The sequence below is a fragment of the Eimeria necatrix genome, genomic scaffold (genome assembly GCF_000499385.1).
Source record: "Eimeria necatrix Houghton genomic scaffold, Enh_scaff7, whole genome shotgun sequence".
Classification (NCBI taxonomy): Eukaryota; Apicomplexa; class Conoidasida; order Eucoccidiorida; family Eimeriidae; genus Eimeria; species Eimeria necatrix.
The window spans coordinates 137,879-157,548 of record NW_013654529.1 but is presented as its reverse complement, the minus strand read 5'-3'; the positions used below and the strand labels follow the sequence as shown (position 1 = coordinate 157,548).

The 19,670-nt window shown below is 51.0% G+C and overlaps 2 protein-coding genes across 2 annotated transcripts; one reads left to right on the top strand and one right to left on the bottom strand.

Annotated features, from left to right (window-relative positions):
- Nucleotides 1-3,535: 3,535 nt before the first annotated feature.
- On the top strand, nt 3,536-8,165 carry ENH_00076910 (glutamyl-tRNA synthetase, putative; the record flags this gene model as incomplete). The annotated part of the gene is made up of 14 exons (XM_013582620.1): nt 3,536-3,793; nt 4,000-4,247; nt 4,337-4,542; nt 4,632-4,773; nt 4,877-5,031; nt 5,261-5,385; nt 5,648-5,890; nt 6,017-6,170; nt 6,419-6,577; nt 6,805-6,968; nt 7,145-7,309; nt 7,493-7,646; nt 7,877-7,959; nt 8,076-8,165. 14 exons carry the CDS (start codon nt 3,536-3,538, stop codon nt 8,163-8,165), a joined length of 2,346 nt encoding a protein of 781 aa, XP_013438074.1.
- A 4,869-nt stretch (nt 8,166-13,034) lies between these two features.
- Nucleotides 13,035-18,321, bottom strand: ENH_00076900 (hypothetical protein, conserved; the record flags this gene model as incomplete). The annotated part of the gene is made up of 7 exons (XM_013582619.1): nt 13,035-14,120; nt 14,420-14,582; nt 14,742-14,959; nt 15,173-15,892; nt 16,299-16,390; nt 16,897-17,340; nt 17,625-18,321. The coding sequence occupies 7 exons, from the start codon at nt 18,319-18,321 to the stop codon at nt 13,035-13,037; spliced, it is 3,420 nt and encodes a 1,139-aa protein (XP_013438073.1).
- Nucleotides 18,322-19,670: the final 1,349 nt, after the last annotated feature.

The following is a 19,670-nucleotide window of genomic DNA, read 5'->3' as shown; positions in this document are numbered from 1 at the left end:
AAAGCGCGAACCACACCAGTTAATATGGGGTGATCACGCCTGTATTGGAATAAATTTAACCAGACTAAGCCAAAAAAACATAAGGTAGATGTAAAAACCTGAAAATTATTGCTGAAAACACCTGTGAGATGGAGCGCAATGAAGAACAGACCGTCGCCTGATAGGCGACCCAGCTACGCGGATCTGCGAACAGTTCGACCGCACAGGCGCAACCGCTTGACCACTGTGTTGTTTAAACAGCTGAAACAATAGTTCTTGAAGACTAAAATGTATTTTTTTGCCCGAATCTCTTGAAATAAATTGCATTTCAGATTAAGTAGATCCAGGCTAATCAAAAACGCTTTAATTAACTCACATTGAGAATGACTATCCAGTAGGTTCCCGAAGAGTCACCGGAGAGCCTGTCAGTGTGAACCAGACGACTTCTGAGTCAGACAAAATTTTTTGGAATTAAAATATAGCTCTATGCATGCCCCAGAAACCGACACTCTTTCCCTCATGGAGCTTGCAAGCATATGATGCTTTTCCTTGGGGGGACATGTTCGCAAGCCGCACGGCCTCCTCGTGTCTACACTATCTGAATAAAATCGCACTACAGTTCTCTTTTAAAGAGACAATAAGGACTTAATTTTCCTTTTTTCCGAAAAAAAGGTTGAAAGCTGCTCGACTAAAAATGAAGCATATCAAAGACGCGCTGCAGGTGGAGCAATGGGGATGCAACATGGAAGGCCAGCGGCGAAGATACGAGCGCGCTACACGAAAAGTTAGAGCAAACATTATGCACCGTTGATTCAATTTCGGGTAGATGGTATCTATTAGCAGCGGCTTGATCCGATTAGCTGCAACTTCACCTAGGTGCAACCCACCGCAAGAGATGCGATGCAAGATGTGCAAGGCAGCTACTCCGTAGTAAAAACAGCTAGCATGTAGTGCCTCACAGCAGGGAACATGAGTAGAGGAGTTTTTAAAAATTGATAGTGCTTCCGCATATTTCTCAATGACTCTCGAAATACACATACCCATTTGAACTTTGAGCAGCTCTCTGGCTGCTGAAGTCTGCTCAAGTACCCACCAAGAAAGGATAAAATGTGATAAGAAGATCTATGCTTGCATTTCGCCATGGAATCCGTTGCTTTTTTCGTCTCGAACTGGCAGGTATCAGCTTCTCAGTACCATGCCTGTAGATCCTGCCACTGCTGTGCAGCGGTATCATTCAATGTTTGTGTTAGCGCGTTTTGATATATCTTGGACATCTAAGCACGCTCTGGCCTCAGTAAAATTAAGGGTCTACACAAATGCGTATGCATGCGTAGTTGGAGTTCTGGTCACTTTTGTACGGGAGATAGCTTTTTTGGGCGGGCCAGTAGAGCAATTGAGGTCTAATTATGCAGCTTCGGGGATCTTTAATTGGTGCACCTTTGTGAGGCAATAGAGCTATATACGTATGATGTCCTGAGGCGGCCTGCTCAAGAACATGGACGTTGGAGATGAAAAACACAGGCGAGAATATCACAATACAGGCCACAGGCCGCTGTTGCTTTTTGGATTGCTTTTTGGATAAGGAAGCATCAAACGGCCAACCAGCGCTACAGTGCAGATATTTTATTGTCTTTGGGGACAGAGTAACATACGGCACAGATGCAGCACGGACCTTTGGCGTGTCAAGCGCGAAACTAAGCGTTACGGACCTCCTACGACGCCTTACCATCGTAGCCCCTTTGCGGTAAACCGTCAACCTGCACCTTCTGCAGTTAGGCTGCTGAAAATGCGTGAGGGAGCGTCACTGCAATGATTCAAGCCTTGAAAACAATCTTCTCCCGAGCTATGTGGTTTGAGAAAATGAGCACAGTGAGTCGTTCGCTTGAACAAGGGAACAATTGTGTAAATGGGGGTCGCACTGTGGTATCTTCAAATGGAAGCATATACTACACAAACAAACACTAGGCCCTAACTAAATGACTAAGGCTTACAAAACCTAAACCGTTCTATCCGAGCACCAAATGCTTGTAGTTCGGCTTAACGCGTGGTCGCTCGTAAAATCTCCTTTCACACAGGATAAGGACGAGTCTGTGGAGCTCACATATGGGCAGCACAGCAGCTAGACATGGCTCACCGCTGCTGCCCACAAAGTCTTCATGTTCTTCCTCTTTCTGTACAACAGTACTGCCGTTCCAGCTGCTGTGACTGCATATATTGCTTGCGTGATGCCATCGCATCTGCGAAAATCCGGTCAGCCTAACAGTGAGCAGAACCTCCAGGGCGCAGTTGGTCACACAACTCGCATGTCGACTGTTTCCTACTTGCTTATTCTAATGCTGCCTACTCAGCAGCTTTGCGTGGTGCATTCTGATAAGGCAGGTACCGGTACCTTGTCAGCCTGACTGAACAGCCTGACTGAACACTGAGCGTGTCGCGTTCTCTTGAGTCGTCAGTGTTTGATGCGTTCGAACAAAACATATAAGGACGGCAAGAGCCAATCCCTTATACGGCACGTCACGCACAGCAGCAACTGATGCTGCCAGAATGTTAAAGGAAAACGCAGTTCCCCTATTTCGAGATATCACCATCGTACTATCAACTGGTCTCGTGTTCTCTTCCTATAACATCACGCATGTAAGATTCGTTTGATACAGTCCTATAGTTGCTGCTAGTTGCCTGCCTGTGTTCTGTTTCAGCTTTGAACACTCATAGAACGACCGATTGAGCCTCCTGACTGCTGCTAAGTGTCCGCCCACGTTCTTGCTTAACCCTGCGTATTGACAGAGAAGCCAGCTCATACACAGCGTGTAGAGAGGAAATGCTTGCGACATGAATGTAACCTGAGCAGCACGGTCGTTGTAGAGGGTCCTTCAGCCTGCGCAGTGAAGCCAGGCTGTAGCCCCAGTCGTCAGGGCTATGGGCTTTAGGCGTTTTGGACGCTGTATGCATTTTGCCTTCCACATGTTAGAGGCCTATAGTAAAGACAAAATTTCATTTTGATCGTGCTTGTGGGTCCCCGCTATTTACACTGGTCTACTTCCACGTTACAGCCATCTAAAGCCGCGGCTTCACGGAGGCCCTCCAGCCGTGTGTATCTGCGTGAAACACACATGAAGATGGCTACAGTGCCTCGTGCATCCTGCTACCTGGAGCCTCCCGTAGACTGCAACGGCCTTTTGTGTGTGCCACGTCGGAGAGCCTACGGGCTAACGGCCTGTAGGCGGCTTGATGGCTTTTAAGGCAAAGATACCCCCACTTTGCGCCTCCATCCCTCCTTACTTTCCCCCAAAGTTGTTGATATGAAGCTCCTTATTCATGTAAGTCGGTAAGAAAAGGGTAAAAGGGCAATGAAACGAACGCGAAGCAGCAGTTCGACCCCAGGGTCACTCTGTGATCCACGCATGCAATGTGGGCCCCACAGGTGACAGTTGCTCTCCCCAACGTTTTTCCTTCTATTACTTGTGGCATATTTATGGCTATAAGGCATATATGAAAACGTGGGGACCCTATAGTCACCAGGAAACCCACCTGTGCTGTCCCCCCAAGTCTACCGAACATGACAGCCAGAAAGCTTTCTGTCTCCTTCAATCCGCAGCAGCCCCCGCTGCTCCTCCTCGCCCTTGCTCAGCTCCAGGGCTTGGACTCAAAGGAGCTTACTTTCTGCCCCAACAGCGAGCAGCATGCCACAGGGCTAGTTGCCCTGCAACAGCAAGAAGAGCAGCAGCACGACTGCCGACTAGAGCACCCTGCAATTCAGCTGCCCGAGCTTGAGGCCGCCAAACGCATAGCTTTCACCACACCAATCGGCCAGTTGGTGCGTCTTTATCAGCGTATTACCCGGTAGCCTTTTTTGGCTGTGTGCACTGCTGTGACCTATGAGTCGACAGGTAACCAACACTGCAGCCACCTGATGAGGCCCGCGGCATCTAGGATCACTTAGACGCACTCTGAGCTTAGAAAGAGCTAGGGGCGGCTCACCGTGTTGGCTGGTGTGGTGCTGGTGGGTCTCCTTTGCCTCAGCTGCTTCCAGACGCCGACGGCGAGGCATTGTTTCAAGCGTTGCTTTCTGTGCTCTTGGGTGTGCCTTTTTCGGGTTCTCTGTACACCGGAGGGTTCCCTAGAGATTCTGGTTTGAAGAAGATGAATGCGTACTTGAGTCTACGGACTTTCCTTTGGGGTCATCGCCTGTCACTTGTCGACCTTGGGGCTTACATACATTTGAGGACCTCTGCAGTAGCAGAGAAGACAGGTGCCCTCCCAGAAAAATGGTAAGGTGGTTCACATATATGGAGAATTAGCTCTCGTAGAAGCTACTGCTAATGGTAATACCGTGCAATTGTGTACTCTGGGGCTGCAGGTCAGCAGAGTATCCTGCAATAGCCCGCTGGTATGGATACATGCACAACGTCAAGGGCGTGAGAGGCCCTGTAGAGAAAGCTCTAAAGCAGAAGATCCTGGGCCCAAAGCCAGTGGCTGCATCTCCTGATGCTGCTGCGGCCTTGGCGGATAAAGCAGCAACTGCCAAGGCAAAAGAAAAGGCGGAGACGCAGGCATCATACGAAGGTGAGACAAAAGCTAGCGGAAACCTTAGAACTCGCACGCGCAGCTGCTTATAACAAACGGTGCGCAGCGTCTGGCTTTTGTCTTCGTAGGGAAGCTAGAGGGTGCAGAGATGGGCAAAGTTGTTACGCGCTTTCCCCCAGAACCGTCTGGCTACCTGCACATCGGCCACGCCAAAGCGGCCCTTCTCAATGGCTACTTTGCTAAAAAGTATCAGGGACGAATGATTTTTAGGTACAACGGAAACTGTTCTGGCAGCAGTAGAAACCACGGTAAAAAGGAAAGCAACAGCAACAAGATCAGGTGAAGCATGTGATGTTTCTGCCGACTGTTTCAGGTTTGACGATACCAATCCCGCCAAGGAAAATGGCGAATTTGAAGAAAGCATCTTAGAAGACACAAAATTGCTGGGAGTTGAGTGGGAGAAGGTGACCCATACTTCGGACTACCTCCAGCAGCTTCAAGATGCGTGCACCGAAATGATCAAAAAGGGTGAGTTGGTTGGTGTGCACAGCCACCGCTGCTACCTCTCTAGTATTGCAGACATGTGTACTCAATCAGGCCGTTTTTTGTAGAGGCGGAGATTGCGCTTGCGCTACTGGGTTCACACCTTTTTTCCCCTTGTTCCACGCTTATATCGTCGCACTGCGAAGGCAGCTGCTTAATGCTGTTAAATGGTCTTGCCAGTCAGCGCTTTTGCTGATGCTTGTGCTGCACGCAGGCATATTTTACGTAGACAATACCCCCACCGAGCAAATGCGCTATGAGAGAGGCGAAGGCATCGAATCTGCCTCGCGGAGTCTCCCAGTAGAGGAACACTTGCGACGTTGGGAGCAAATGAAAGAGGTGAGACCTGTTTCTACTGGAAAATATTTTGTGTGATATCCTACTTGGTTATGTTGCACGTGGTTGCGTGAATATTGTCATTCACAATATTTGGCTCCGGAGGTTGACGTTTGCTTTGCTCATGCTTCCTACTTCCCAGCATTGAAGCGACTTGAAATATAATCCTGCGCCGCAAGGCGTGTTGACCCAAGGGGTAAGCAACCTTACTTTGTGTCTCACGCGGAGCCTTGACAGCTGGTGGCTTTTTTGTGGAGCCCCACAGGGGACTGCGGAGGGTCAGCAGTGCTGCGTACGGGCCAAGATTGACATGCAATGCAAGAACAAATGCATGCGGGACCCGGTGATGTTTCGGTGCGTGGTGGAGCCACCACACCACAGAATGGGCAGAACCTTCAAAGCCTACCCGACTTACGACTTCGCATGCCCTGTTGTCGACTCGTGGGAGGGAGTCACTCACGCCCTCAGGACCAACGAATACGCAGACAGAATTCCGCAGTACCACTGGGTGAGCTGCAACTCGTACCTGTTATCCACACGGGCCCACTGAACTGACAGGAAGAACAAACGGCCGAGCGGAAAGGCGCGCATTTGAAGAACCTTTTTGCGACACAGAGTTTGGTAATGCTCGCAGGTCCAAGAAGCCATGGGCCTGCGGAAGGTCAACATATATGAGTTTTCCCGGCTGTGTTTCGTCCGGACGGTTCTTTCAAAGCGAAAACTCAAATATTTTGTCACAGAAGGCCTTGTCACAGGCTGGGATGACCCACGCATGCCGACCGTACGGGGTGTGTCATTTAGCCTGGCTGTTGGTATTGCTGCAGTTGTTCCAGCTCTTCCTGTTGTTTTTGCTGTTGCTGAGTGAAGTCGCACCATACGCCATGTTGGTCAGAGAAAGAAATGGCTATAGAGGAAAATACGCTAGTGGCAGCAGTGCTATCCCTAGCAGAACAAGAAGCAGTGTAGGAGGTGGTTCGCCTGCAGCAGCCTCCGCAGAAGCCACAGGTTGGGTGTTTTCAAGAGTGTTTGTGTGTAGGTATCTTGCGTCGAGGATTGACAGTGGAGGCATTGTTGGAGTTTATCCTTCAGCAAGGCCCCTCGAAGGCCGGAAACTTGATGGAATGGGACAAGCTATGGACTCTCAACAAGCAGGTCATTGACCCAATTGTTCCCCGCTTCATGGCAGTCTCACGCAGTAAGCCGTGAGGATCCCGCAGTTCTTGGAAACACAGGACCCCTTCTGCTTCCCCAGACAATTTACGTCGGAGGAGCTTTTAATCAATTTTGGGGCCGGCGGGGAACGAGAGATGAGCGGGTTGGAGATGGCATCAACGATGACCCCAGAGGCCGGACGGCTAAGGGTGACACACATTTGTTGACGCTAAGAGGTGGACTCAAATTTTTGTGATACAATGCGCGCAGCGGACGGGGTGAAAGTTACTATAAGCGGTGCCCCTGAGAATGTGGCAACGCAGCCCCGCCGTCTGCATGCCAAGAATGAGGCTCTTGGGCAAGTACCCCTTTACCTTTACAACACGATCCTCATTGAGACAGACGATGCACAATTATGCCAAGACGGAGAAGAGGTGACAAAAGATCCTGAGCTGTAGACTCTATACTTTTGAATCTGATGAAGGATGTGCCAGGGCTTGAGAGACACAAAATGCTTCAATGCCTCCTAGTTTGTCATGCATCCGAGTACTGGTTTTGCGTGTTCTTTTTTTGTGTGCGGCGGCCTACTGCGTGTGTGCCTGCATCGCAGGTGACCCTGATGCATTGGGGAAACTGCATCTTTGAGGGGCTGGAGAGGGATAGCACTGGAAAAGTTACAGCTATATCAGCGAAGCTTCACCTTGAAGGGGACTTCAAAAAAACAAAGAAAAAACTCAATTGGGTTCCTATGCTGCCACCCAGTGCGGACGTTCAGGTAAGCCTGACGTCATTCGCGTTCTTTCAATAGCGGAATTTCAAGCACCTATCCGGCGCACCTCAGATCCTGTGTGCATCATCAGCTCATGCTGCGCCCACAAGAAACGGCGCCTCCGCTTGGGGGGATGCAAACCACATGGCTGCTGACGTATCTTTCGTCTTTCGGAGTGTATGCGCGCAGTTGACGCCGCTCGTGCTACGCGAATACGACCATCTGATCACGGTTGACAAAATAGAAAACGAGAGCGAGGAGGCGTGGGAGGAGTGTATTAATAGAAACACGCAGTTCGACACAGAAGCACTTGGGGATCCTAACCTCCGTGCCTTGAAAGAGGGTATGTTGTGCCTCTTTTGCTTTAGTTTCGATTCCTACTTAGCTAAGGCCAGGGTCTATACACCTTGAAAGCACTTGCAGCTGATGCAGGTGGCGTAGGCTGTATACGTTTCAGCTCTCCCCCAACTAGCATTCGCCCATTTTAGATTAAAGGGCCAGATTACGGCCATGTTGTGGGAGCAGAGTGGGAAAGTGGCTAGACATATTAGATTCTGTGCTGGCCGAGTGCAGGTGACAAGCTGCAGCTTGAGAGAAGAGGCTACTTCAGAGTCGATGCGGTTGCTGGCGACTCCTTGGTACTCATCAAGATTCCCGTAAGGCTGTATCTGCCGACAGCAGCAGTGAAGGCCAGGAATCGTGAAAGCATCATCACTTAAATTTTGGTTTGCAGCCCCATTAGCAGTATTCGTGTTTTTCGTGTGTCTCTCAGGATGGACGTGCTAAAGCAATGTCAACGGTTAGCAGCAAGGTGAATGCGGCTGCTCTCTCCGGGGCCAAGATAGCGGGTAAGTCCAAATAGATGCCTGCAAATTGAAGCACGTGCAAGTTACTGTATCATCTGCATAATAATTCCCAGAAAGAATACATTGACAATCTGTGCATATTGGTTGGTGCTACGTCTCCTCGCTCCAAATTACAAACGGTGCCGTTGAAACAAACATACACCTCAACTATTTGAGTTCAAGCTCCATATAGGAAGCGAAATAGTAGTAAGAGTAAAGGAAAAGAGGCATCAGCAACAAGGAGGATGGAAAGAGTACACAGGAAGACATACAAATGAAGACACGCACAACACTGTAGAGGGAGCGGGAGAGTGAACTCGGTAGACGCAGACAGCGAGTCAGTTGGCGAAGCAGCAGGCGGCGGAGGATACAGAGAGACCCAAGATGTACCTGCATATAGGTAGAGAGGACTGCTGTAGCCTCGGTTACTCCCCTTTCAGTGCAGTACATTGTACGGGACGCACCCATGAGGGCGTATTCGTAGTTTAGTATGTTTTGGACATCTGGTCGTCTGGTTATGTGGCGAGTGCCTCCTGACCTCCAGAGACTTCAACAGGTTCCGTGGGCCCCTAAAACTACTGCTGTGCGACATAGACAGACTAACCACATTTTTAAATAGCACATTGAGAACAGATTCCGCAAGATGTATCGCAGAAGAACCAGTGAAGCCTTAAAAGTACTCTGAGGAACGAGCAGGACACGACCCCCAAGGAGTTGTTTGCATCGCGATACTGTGCTCGCCCGCCTGGTGTGAAAATTGCGATTGCAAAGGCACTAGGCACACGAAAAATGAAGTTTTTATTTTAGATGTGCTTGAAATTGTGGAGAAATCAGTGCCTGCAGCGGGCGAAGATTGTGCGTGCTCGGACGAGCCTTGAGATATCGCGGAACTGGCACAGATTGTTCAGTAAATAAGTCATGGCTATTTGGGTTTAACAAAACCCTCATCAAGCCTGAAAAATGCCTTTAATCGGGGGAGATGCACATTATGCCTATCAAGCCCGTGATGAACGTTAAAAGTTCGTAAACAGAATCAGATCAGGTGTCCTATATAGTGGTTTGGTCAGCGACGTTTGTTCCGCTGTAGCACGAATACACAGCTTTTAATAGCTCTCTTTTAGATGCAAGGTCAAGCAACTCTATTCTACAGATTAATTGTAAACTCGGAATTATGGGGGTGCGAAAAGAAAAGGTAAGCGACAGACAAGAGAACGTGCTTTCTATGGGCTAGCCATGACAGCACCGCACAGAGCACTTCGGCAGTAGCCTGCGCAGTTCCTTAATACCAAATGCGGTAATGAGGTGTTTGTTCAGATTAAAATTGAAGCAAACCATGTATCTTGTTTGCAAAGTGATGAAAACAGGCAAAAGTACTGAGCAGGCGTTGTGTTCACGGAAGGCGGCCTCAAGAAGATACATTATATCGTCTCCAGCACAGCGAACTGGCTGACCGTATTGCCTTCTCCTGGTCTACTGCGCATGATCTCACACTTCTCCTCTGTGTGGCATTGCGTTTTTTGTGGGTTCGAATCCTTCAGTGGCGTCTCTGTTTCTCGCAGCGGAAGCCGAACATCCCTCCGTGTGGATTTAGCAGCTGTTAACGTTTTTGCCGAGCATTGGAAAGGAGGTGAAGATGTCGGACGATTCTGAGTCTGCTGGATGCTGCGTCGTACGGCATTAAGAGCTGCTTTTGCTACACAAGTCAACTTGGCGTTCCATACTCCCGTCTGTTGCTCCGGCAGTCTACACTTTGCTTATCTATGTGTAGTAGCACGCTTGTGATGGTTTGCAACCAACATCAGAAAAGCACGTAAATTAAGTAGGCGTTTAGCTTCATTCACGCTTTTCCATACCGACGAAAGCGAGATCCATTGCTGCCGCAGGTGTTGGTCCCATATGTTCATTTTTGCGAATCTTGACATCTTGACATACCAAGTTGAAAGGATTGTCTGTATTGATTCTCTGGCTGGATGCAGGTCCTTCCCCCTAGAAATGATATGGAAAGGCAAGGGCTCATCGTTGGGGGGATTTTGAACATTCTATTTCCGTGTGGGCTGGGCACGATGATCTGTTCGTGCATGACGCGGCGACGACGAATGCTTGTCACAGGTGTGCTGCAACTCATCACGACGATACTTATTGTGGGCATTATCTGGTCATTTGTACATGGCATATGCATGCTCGTCGCATCAGGGACTCCCATAGAACGACGGGCATCAGCTTCCGTTGATCCTGCACGCTCGGCGGAGAACCAGCTGCATCACACGATAACAGTGCAACGTACGCAAGACCCCTTGCAACAGGAACAGCACAGCCCGCCTCGTACAGAGTAGAGCAAGAGTTGAATTGCAATGAGCGCAGCTCTGTTCGCAGCTCGTGCAGGGGTTCCAATCAGCAGAGGCGCTGCATGGTGCAAGATTGACGCATCCAAAGTTTGGTGTGCATATTAGCTATGAGGAGCTGTGTAGCGCATTGCACCATCAAACCATGTGCTGCTTTGTCAGCTATCTGAGTTGTGAACTGGCCTGCAAGTTGTCTGCCTGATGGATCATTACGTTGAGGAATTCTAAGGCCATCAGGATCACGTAAATCTGTGTTCTGTCGTTGCCCATTTCAAGGTCCACAAAGTTTTCTGTCTTTTCGGCGCCTTAGCTGCAGAATGCATTTTGCCGGCCGCAGGCTTTTAAGGACCAAAAGCTGGCCCACTGTTGACAGTAGAGGTACTGGCGGGTGGCCAGTTGAGGCCCCTTGTGTGGTCCACAGGAATTTCCCGTTGTTTCTGCCGTTTCACTGAGAACTGAATGGTGAACTGTCTCATGGTTCGACAAGTGCCCTCCCTTTCAGCTAGCTAGCTCGTTGGTATGGAAGGCGTACTCAGCCGCGAAGTGGCAGCATTGGAGGTGTTGTAGGGATTACTAGTTCACGTCGCTTTATGCATCTCGCTCAGCTCGTTAGATGCGAGCCAGCCGACTAAAAAATGGCCCTGGCTTCACACAACTCCAGATTCACACCCTGCAACGGAGAAACACCGTCTGCTATCACATCGACACGGGAGCGGAGGATAATGTCAGTAGCAAGCTACAAAAGCGCCTTCTTCAGAAGATGGGATCTTGAAGCTCCCATGTGCTGCGCTTTTGTTGTTTTCATCCAAAGTGTACCTCGCCACCTTGCCGGTAGAGACAGGGCAGTCAAACTGCTCCACGGAACTACGGAAGGGTAGCAGACATTAAGAAACACGGATAGCGAAGCACGGCCTGAAAGCCGCAGCAGTGCAGAAATTGTAGTAGTTCCTTGGAAGAGATGAGTCAGCGGTGGAGGTTACCACCGCTCTCTGCAAATGCACACAGCGGTGGCATACGTATGCAAACACATAGGTAGCAGCACGTTTTTGTCAGAATGAGGGTACTTGCCTATGTCTCCAGGCATTCAAGTAACGATGCGTTCAACTCGTAGCTGCATTCTCCTGCAGCTCCAACGGCAACTAACTGTCGTCCGCTTGTATTTATGTCGTTTTTCAAATCCGTAGACCCAGTGTGTTTAAGACCTTAGCCGCAACACGGGCTCAGGCCCACGTTGCGGATGAGGTCTGCGTAATTTTCAAATAGCCTCCATGAACTGCATTTAGACATTTCCTAGAATTTCAGCAGAATCCCAGCGTTAAGACTGCCAATATCTGTATCTACTTGTTCGCTTTGCTCTTCGCTTTGCTTTTGCCGTATTTCCTACAGATGCGAATGTTTACCATGTGACTGAAGTCCAAAATATCCATTAGAGGGCACAACACACTGCGTTCGCAGGGTAGAGTTAGCTTTGGCCAGATTCAACCCCACGGTGAGTAGGAAATGGCACTGGAGCTGGCGATCCCAGGGGAATGGCACTTGAGCATATCTCAATCGTAGGCGTGTAGGAGCAATGCACCTAAAAGCTGACGGAAAGATGCTCAGCACGTGGAAGTGGCAGCAGCTGCAGCAGTCATGATAGGGGAAGTACTGCAACAGAGCTTCTCTCCTACCTACAGGTGATGCGAAATTAAACAATTTACTTGAAAATGCCAATGAGAAAGAGAGAGTCCCTTCGATGCCAGCTGGCGAGCTCGGCAGGCAATCAAGAGGCAGAGCAAGCGCACTGCAGCCTGGCTGCTCGCGGACAGTGAGTACTCAACAAACGAAGCCACCGAATCGTAAGAGGCACATATGAGCCCATTCGTCCTACGGGCCCCATGAAAGCCTCCCCATGATGTACGCTGTGCTGCATTTCACAGCCATCAGTATATTATGAAGCCTTGTCTGCGCAGACGCTTAGTTGCCTCAAGACGCATTGCTCGTTACAGATTCATCATTAGTGCACAAAGCGTCCCAATGAGCATTTACCCTTACTGCCCCTGCTGGTGCGGGCAATTGCCCACTTTGAAGCTGGCTTTGAAAACAGAAGACATTGACGAGCGTGCAATTACATAACTCCAATGAGATGATGCTGTACAAAGTAATGCGTGTCAAGATCTTGCGCGTTGCGCGTCCGTAACGCTGACGCAAAATGCACGTGCTTAAAGGCAAACCAGAGAAGAACCAAGCGACCAGCGACCGTTTAGAGGAAGGCAGAAAAGAAGTTTAAAACCCCTCAACATCCATTCTGGAAAAAAAACAAGAGGCCGCCAACCTGCCGTTACTGGGACTTCTCAAGCTCACTGCTGCTGCTGCTGCCAAGTTTCTTAGATAGCGGTAAAACACGCCAACACTTCGATGCGGCAGGAAAGCCTCTCCACCCAGCGCTCTGCTTCTCCAGTCTGTGCGGCTTTAATGCCGCGCCGCGGAGTCATACTGCACTAGGTCTGTTGCTGGCAGGCGCAGCAGCAGCAGCGACAATAATTGCGCTGGAGCATTTGCTATTCATAGAGTACGAGGCTCTTCATGGATGCAGTGCATAGCACAGTTGATGCGCAGCAAGAGGGTTACAATGCGGCGGTCTGCAAAATCGTGTGAGAAGGCGTTTATATATTCCAGCGGGTTTTGTCTACGCTCAGTATCATTTCCACTGCGGCTGCTGCTGCTACTGGGTGAGCTGCCTGCCCACTCTTGGACCTGCTGCAGGAGAGGCTTCAAAAGCTCCCTCAAAATCATTTTATTTGCTGCTTTGGCTGCTGTTTTGATGCCTACAGGCTTGTCTTTCCAGACCGCGACTCCTTGCCCCAGCCAATATTTTATGAATGGCAATTCGGCAAATCGACGAGGAGCCGTCACTTCTCCTGCATGGAACCATAAAGCGTCAAATGCGCAGGATGGAGGTAGAACCGTTGTGGTGCGGGGAATGCAAGAACCTATTACCGACGCACGAAGAATGACAACTATAGCAGCAACCCCAGCAACAGTAGGCGAGGTGGCAGCGACAAAACCAGCAACAAACTCACCGCAGAGCATGCGGAAGGTGATGGGGTTGTGCTGGGGTTTGTTGTTAGCTACGGGTTTTAGGGCTGCTGCCTGCCGTTTCTGTACCGCCATCGACCGCTGCTCTTCTGATGCCCACCGCAGCAAATTCTTGATGAGTTCCTCTGGGTGCAAAGTACTTGTCCTATAAAAGGACTTGAACACACGTGACCCGCCAGCCTGAAATGGAGACGAAACGAATGAGGTTATCCGTGTGCGCCGCTGCGTATCTACGCCTTCTGCTGTTACTGCTGAGTTTGCTGCAGCACTGGCCGTGACTGCAAAGGCCTCAGCAGCAGCATCAGCAGCTGCTGCAGAGGCAGTAGCACCAGACGCTGCTGCTGCTGCAGTTGCAGCCGTTATTGCTACAGAAGTGGCGGTCCCCCTTTCCGCGGGGTTGTTTCTGCCACATCTGGCTGATGCGGCTACACCGGTGGCGGTGTCTGTAGTTGCAGCAGCTGGAGGGCCTGGGGCACTCGCAATTTCTGTGGTCTCTGCTCTCTCCTGGTTGGAAACAGCGGGGCCTCCAGACCGGTTGGCGGCAGAGAAGATCTGAGGCAAAGAAGCACTAAAGAGGAATGTGAGATCGACACTAAAGCTATCAAGGGGGCCGCAGATCAAAACAACGAAAAGTAGACAAATTACGAAAAATATAACATTAAGAAGTGTGCAGAAAACGTGAGAGTCTAAACGGCAGGGGATACAAGGGGGCGGCAAAGCGACGTAAGCAAGAGGCGAACCAGATGGTGGAGCAGGCAGATATGCGCACATATTGAGGGGAACATTCACAAAGGCATCAACGCTAACAGAGACACACAAACATTTCGTAGGGAGCTGTAAGGGCGTCTCACGGGCGCAACTTTGTCCACCCAGTCGGAAACCAGAGACGCGTAGCAGTGCCGGCCCCCGCTGACCGACCGACAAGAACAAAGAGGACCCTTCTTGCACGGGAACTTGGGAGCCTCTGGAAGACATTTTTCTTGGTGCGCCCAAAGCACAATCAACCGCTGGCCTCTGCAGCCCCACACGATTAAGGAACACAGTAACAGAAGTCTGCGCAGACGTACACGCTGTATGTGTGCGTGCGGCCACATTCAGCGAACAGTGGATACGCAACAGAAACAGATGCAGAGGAGGAGATGCAAGGAAAGGGTTGAGCAGAGCCTGACGAACCTTTGCACCAAGTCCGCCAAAGTCACTCCCTCTTCCAGGCCAGGGCCTAGGAAGTCCCCGAGAGAGGCAGCAACGCAGAAGAGGACCTCCGTCGCGGATATTTCTTTCAAGCGGCAAAAGGTCTCTCCCACAACGCCTTCGTCCGGCACACAACTTAAAAATACAACCTCCGTGGGATGTGCGACAAGGAATGCATGCACTTCCTCGAAAACCCTCATCTGCACACGTATGCACCCATCATTCCGGTGAATTTTCTCTCCCAGGCACCTCGGAACAAAACAGAACATCACATAACACAAAGCAACAGGAGAAAACAGCCAAAGGGGCCACCTTATGCAGCTGCTCCAAACAGGAACAGACAACAACGTAACTGCGGAGCTCCGCTACAGTGAAAATCGATACAGCAGCAGCAGTAGGGACGAAAGGCTTGCCAAGGGGACGGTGAGCACGCCTCCATGCGCGCAAAAGGGGATAGACTGGTGGAGAGGGACGCCTGCCTGCTCCATTTCCCTTGCCACTGTCACTCGTCGCGCACCGGTTGCTAGAGCAAGGTCCCTGTGCGCTGCTGCAGCTGCTGCAGCAGAGGCAACACCTTGCTGCCCGCTGAGGACGCGCTTCGAGTGGTGGTGGTGGCAGTGAGAAGATGTGCTCTTTCCCTCTTCAGCCGCCGATACAGGCATATCTTGGTGCTCATGCTCTTGCCGCTCTTGATGGCTGGCACCTGCCACCTCGAATTCTTCAGCCTTTTCCAGCTGGTGTTGCAGCTCATGCTGATGGTGCGGATGATAGTCACCAATGTGGGCATGCTGATGGCCATGTCCATTTGAAGCCATCGAGGTCGGGGACATGGGACAGATTGAATCAGCGGTCGTACGGGTTGGTTCTTCTGTGGTATCTACTGCGCTCATTTCTGCAGCTGCCCATGGGGAGCTAGACTTGCACTTTGAAATGTTGCTGCTGCTGCTCGTTCCTGGAGCGGCCGCAGCAGCGAAACGCAGGGAGAGACGACGACCAAGGCTTGCTGCGGCGGAGTTGCGGTGCCGCCGACGGGGTCGGAGGCGGGGTGCCAGCGTGACTGACTCGAGGCTCTTACAGCAGCGCAAGTCGAGCCACCTAATGCCCCTGCGCAACTGCTCGTAGATGCTCAATTGCTGCAACAAAAGGGCAGTAAATAGTCAGCCATAAGTAAGAATTAACCAAACGAATTGCAAAATCAGAGACGCACGGTTACACGCACCCAGATTGCAGTAGCACCATAAAGCGAGCTCACACAAAGCGCTATATAAAAAATAGTATAAATTGAACTAAAACCACTAGCCATCGAAAGAAATGCGTAGCAATAACGATAGAGTACTATTAAAAAGAATAGTATACATTAAACTCGCCATAGAAAAAAAGCTTAGCAATAGTGACATCACCAACAAGAGCAACGCCAGCATTAGTAGCAAAGACAACAGCAGCGATAAAACAACTGTTGCAAGAAGACCAACAGTGACGCCAATATTACAACCAAGCTAATACCTTGTCTCACTGCTGAGCTGCTGAGAGGCGTCTTACCTGGCAGCTTACCCAGACCTGCACAAGACGGCTGTAATACGCTTGTTGTTCGTTGAGCCTCGCTACCCTCCAAGAGGCGCTGTTATGAGTTGCTGCAGGAGTAAAGAACGCCCAAAGTATTCATATGTTTCACATCTTCCTTCTCCGTCTGCCACTAACCCCAACATCCTGTCTGTTTTTTGTTTGCGTTGCAGCCCGTGCAATTTTCCTCGTAAGCATCTTCTCTTGTTAATCTTTAGCTGCTTTTTCCTGACTCTGTCAATTCTTGCTGGCTTAAGGCTGCGAGCTTCGTTCTATGGCTTCTCTGCCTCCTGACTTTATCTCTCTCACGCTTCCATTACTCTGTAAACACGCCAATTGCATGTCCCTCACTTGCTTCTTTGCTTGTCTACGTCTGTGCCTGTGCTAGGATTTCATTCCATCAACTCTTCGCGTCTGCCTGCCTTTCTTTTTCTCCCTCGTGTCCCTTTATCTGACCTATTATCTCGTGTCTGTGTCGGCTTTTGTCTTCAGTAAATCTCCCCTATCTGCTGGCTACTAAGCCCTAGTTTGTCCAATGGCAGTTGTCTTCTGTTCGTTCTTGGCCTTCTCAACTTGCCTGGTATGATCACCTTTTCTAAAGGGACATTTTGCAAGCCAAGTGTCCCCATCCAATTTTGTAACGAGGGTCGAAGACCGTCAGCCTCCTCTTCTCCCCCGCTGCCTTTGTTTTCTTCAGTTGTGTTTTTAATATCCCGGCACCCACTGCTGTCTCTGCTAAAGCACCTGCTACTGCTGCTGCTGCTTCTGCTATTGCCAGTAGCAGGGTCAGTAGTCGAAGCCCCATGCGGCGTTCGACGTCTGGAAGACCGCCGCAGCAGCCGCTGGTGAGAAAAGCGGCTCCGCTGTCTAAGAGCCTTGCTGCTCTGAAGCCTCCGGCTGCTCGCGCCTCCCACTAAGAGACTCTTGTCTCCCCCGCTGTCACTGCTGGTGCAGCCACTGCTGCTGCAGCAGCTGCAAGGCGACTCCACAGTCCCCTCTGACGACGACACCTCACCAACATCTGCAGCGCCATCCAAAACATAAGAGTATACACACCATAAGAAAGGAAGGCAGCTGCCGCAGTTAACAAAGCGCCGGCCACTGCATGCGCAGCACTAGCAACGGTACTATAGACACTGAAAGCAGCTGCTGCAACGCCACCGGCAAACAGAACTCCAGCAAAAGTATCAGCAACGGCCGTTTCCCCAGGGGTGCCAACAACAGGGACTGCAACAGGAGCACCAACGGAGCAATTGCAGCGCAAGTAGCAGCAATGCAATGGCAGCAGGTACACTCTCAGCTCACCGCGGTGCTCTTTGCGTCGCAGCCGTGAATTACGGCTGCGACGGTCTCGCCAGTGCTCTAAAGATGAATCTCTGCTGTTATAAGAACTCCTGCCTCGGCTGCTGCTGGTTCTGCTGCTGTGTTTGCTGCTATCCCGTTGTAGAGAGGTGCCACCTGATACAAGCGTCTCGATTATGAGAGTTGCAAGCCTGTTGAGAGGCAACACCTGCCAATCGGACGGCCAAAACGACCACAACGACACGTCCCCAGTTGCTGCTGCCTCGTCAGCCGGTGCTGGCTCGTCTGTTGCTGTTGCAGGTGCATCTTCTGCTGTTTCTGTTGCAGTTGCTGTGCTTTCAGGCGCACTCGTCCCGCGACAGAAGCCTTCAGTCGCGCGCCCTTCGCTGCCTGCCCTTGTCGCGTAGGTTCTTTTGTCCTCGTCACCATCAGAACTAGAAGTAACACCAGCAGGCCTCGCTGAGGAGGCATCTGGCCGCTCCATCAGGGCAGTACTCCTTGAGACAGCGTCGTCTGCAGTCACCACTCCCCACGATCCGCTGTTCCCCACGTTCCCTTCACCTGCTGCTCCAGCTGCTCCAGCTGAAGGGCAAGCAGTTGCTGGTGCTAGTCCTCCCTCTGTTTCTGAAGGCCTGCACGCGCCTGTTGACAGGATACCCGCCTCCTTGAAATCGTGCTCATCTCCTTGCGGGCTCTCCATTTGCGCCCTCCTATTCGATGTCGTTGATGCGTTACTGCTACTGCTGTTACGTTGTTGCCCTGTTCCTCTTACATTGGATGCGCGTCTCGGTTGTGGGCCACCGTAGAGAATGTGCAGCTACTCTTGCCGCACTTCTCGCTGCTGCGGTGCTGTTCGTGCTGCTGCCTTTATTGCTACTTGCAATCGGTCGAAGATTGTAGCCACAGCTCTTGCTAGGCATGGCGCAACACGCGCTGCAGTTTCTTCTGCTGCTACTGTGTCAGCTTTAAACTGCGTCACATGCCGCTTTTGGGACCGGGCTGTGGCGCCGAGAACTTTGCTGTTGTTTTTGCTGATACAAAAAATCCCTGCCGTTGTTGCTACTGATCTTATCGTCCCGGTGGAGGCTTTTCCGTGATGCTGCATTAGGAGCCTCTGTGCCACCTTCGGTTACAGGTGCTGTCTCCGCTGCTGTGGCTGATGCAGGAGCAAAAGAAGGTCCAGTGTTGCTGCTGCCTGGAAGCACCGGATCACGTCTTCCTCCACAGCAGTCCGCAGAGCGTTTTGAGGCAGCCTGCTTTCTTTCGTTGCGTCTGGTGCCGCTGCCCTTGCTGCTGTTTGTTTTTGGCACACCGCCGTAAGGCATGTGGTACAGGTAGTTCGCTAAGTCTTTGTCTAAAGGCTTCAACAGCGAACCCACACACCCAAACACCCCGGCAATCAGCAGCAGCAGCAGAAGGAAGACTAACAACACCGCAAACACAACGAGCACCACGGGCAGCAAAATTATCGCCAGCAGGAGGCTACACAATGATGGCATTGCTGCAGAGGGACGCGCATATCCCGATCTCTGCTGCTGCTCTCCTCCCTGCTGCGTCTGCTGAGGCGGCGGCAGTAACCGCTGAGGTTTTTTTAGTGCAATATCAGCCCGCTGGTACTCTGCTGCTGTTTTCCCCGCTGTACTCTTCCCGTCGAGTGAAAGGCCACGTTGCTCCGCTAAAGCTCAGCTTGTTGAGTCTTAGGCACACCAAAACCCTGGAACGGCACCGCCATACCTGCCGTCAAGCGCTTTGCATTAAAAGGTTCAGTAGCTGCTGCACCTGCTGCTGACGATGGCTGCCGCTGCAGTTCACGCTGAGGCTCTGCGTGGGAGACGCTCCAGTTGCTTTAACGTCTGCTTCTCCTGGGACAAATGGCTAGGGGAGGGGACATGTGAGGCACAGAAAGTGGAGCAGCAACACCAAGACCACTTGCGAGGGCAGCAGGGCCTCGGGGGGCCCCTCATGCGCAGCCAAGGAACCACTGTTAAGCGGCAATCTGCAAACGGCAAACAAAAGTTTTAATGAGCTGAATGATTATTAACCGAAGCT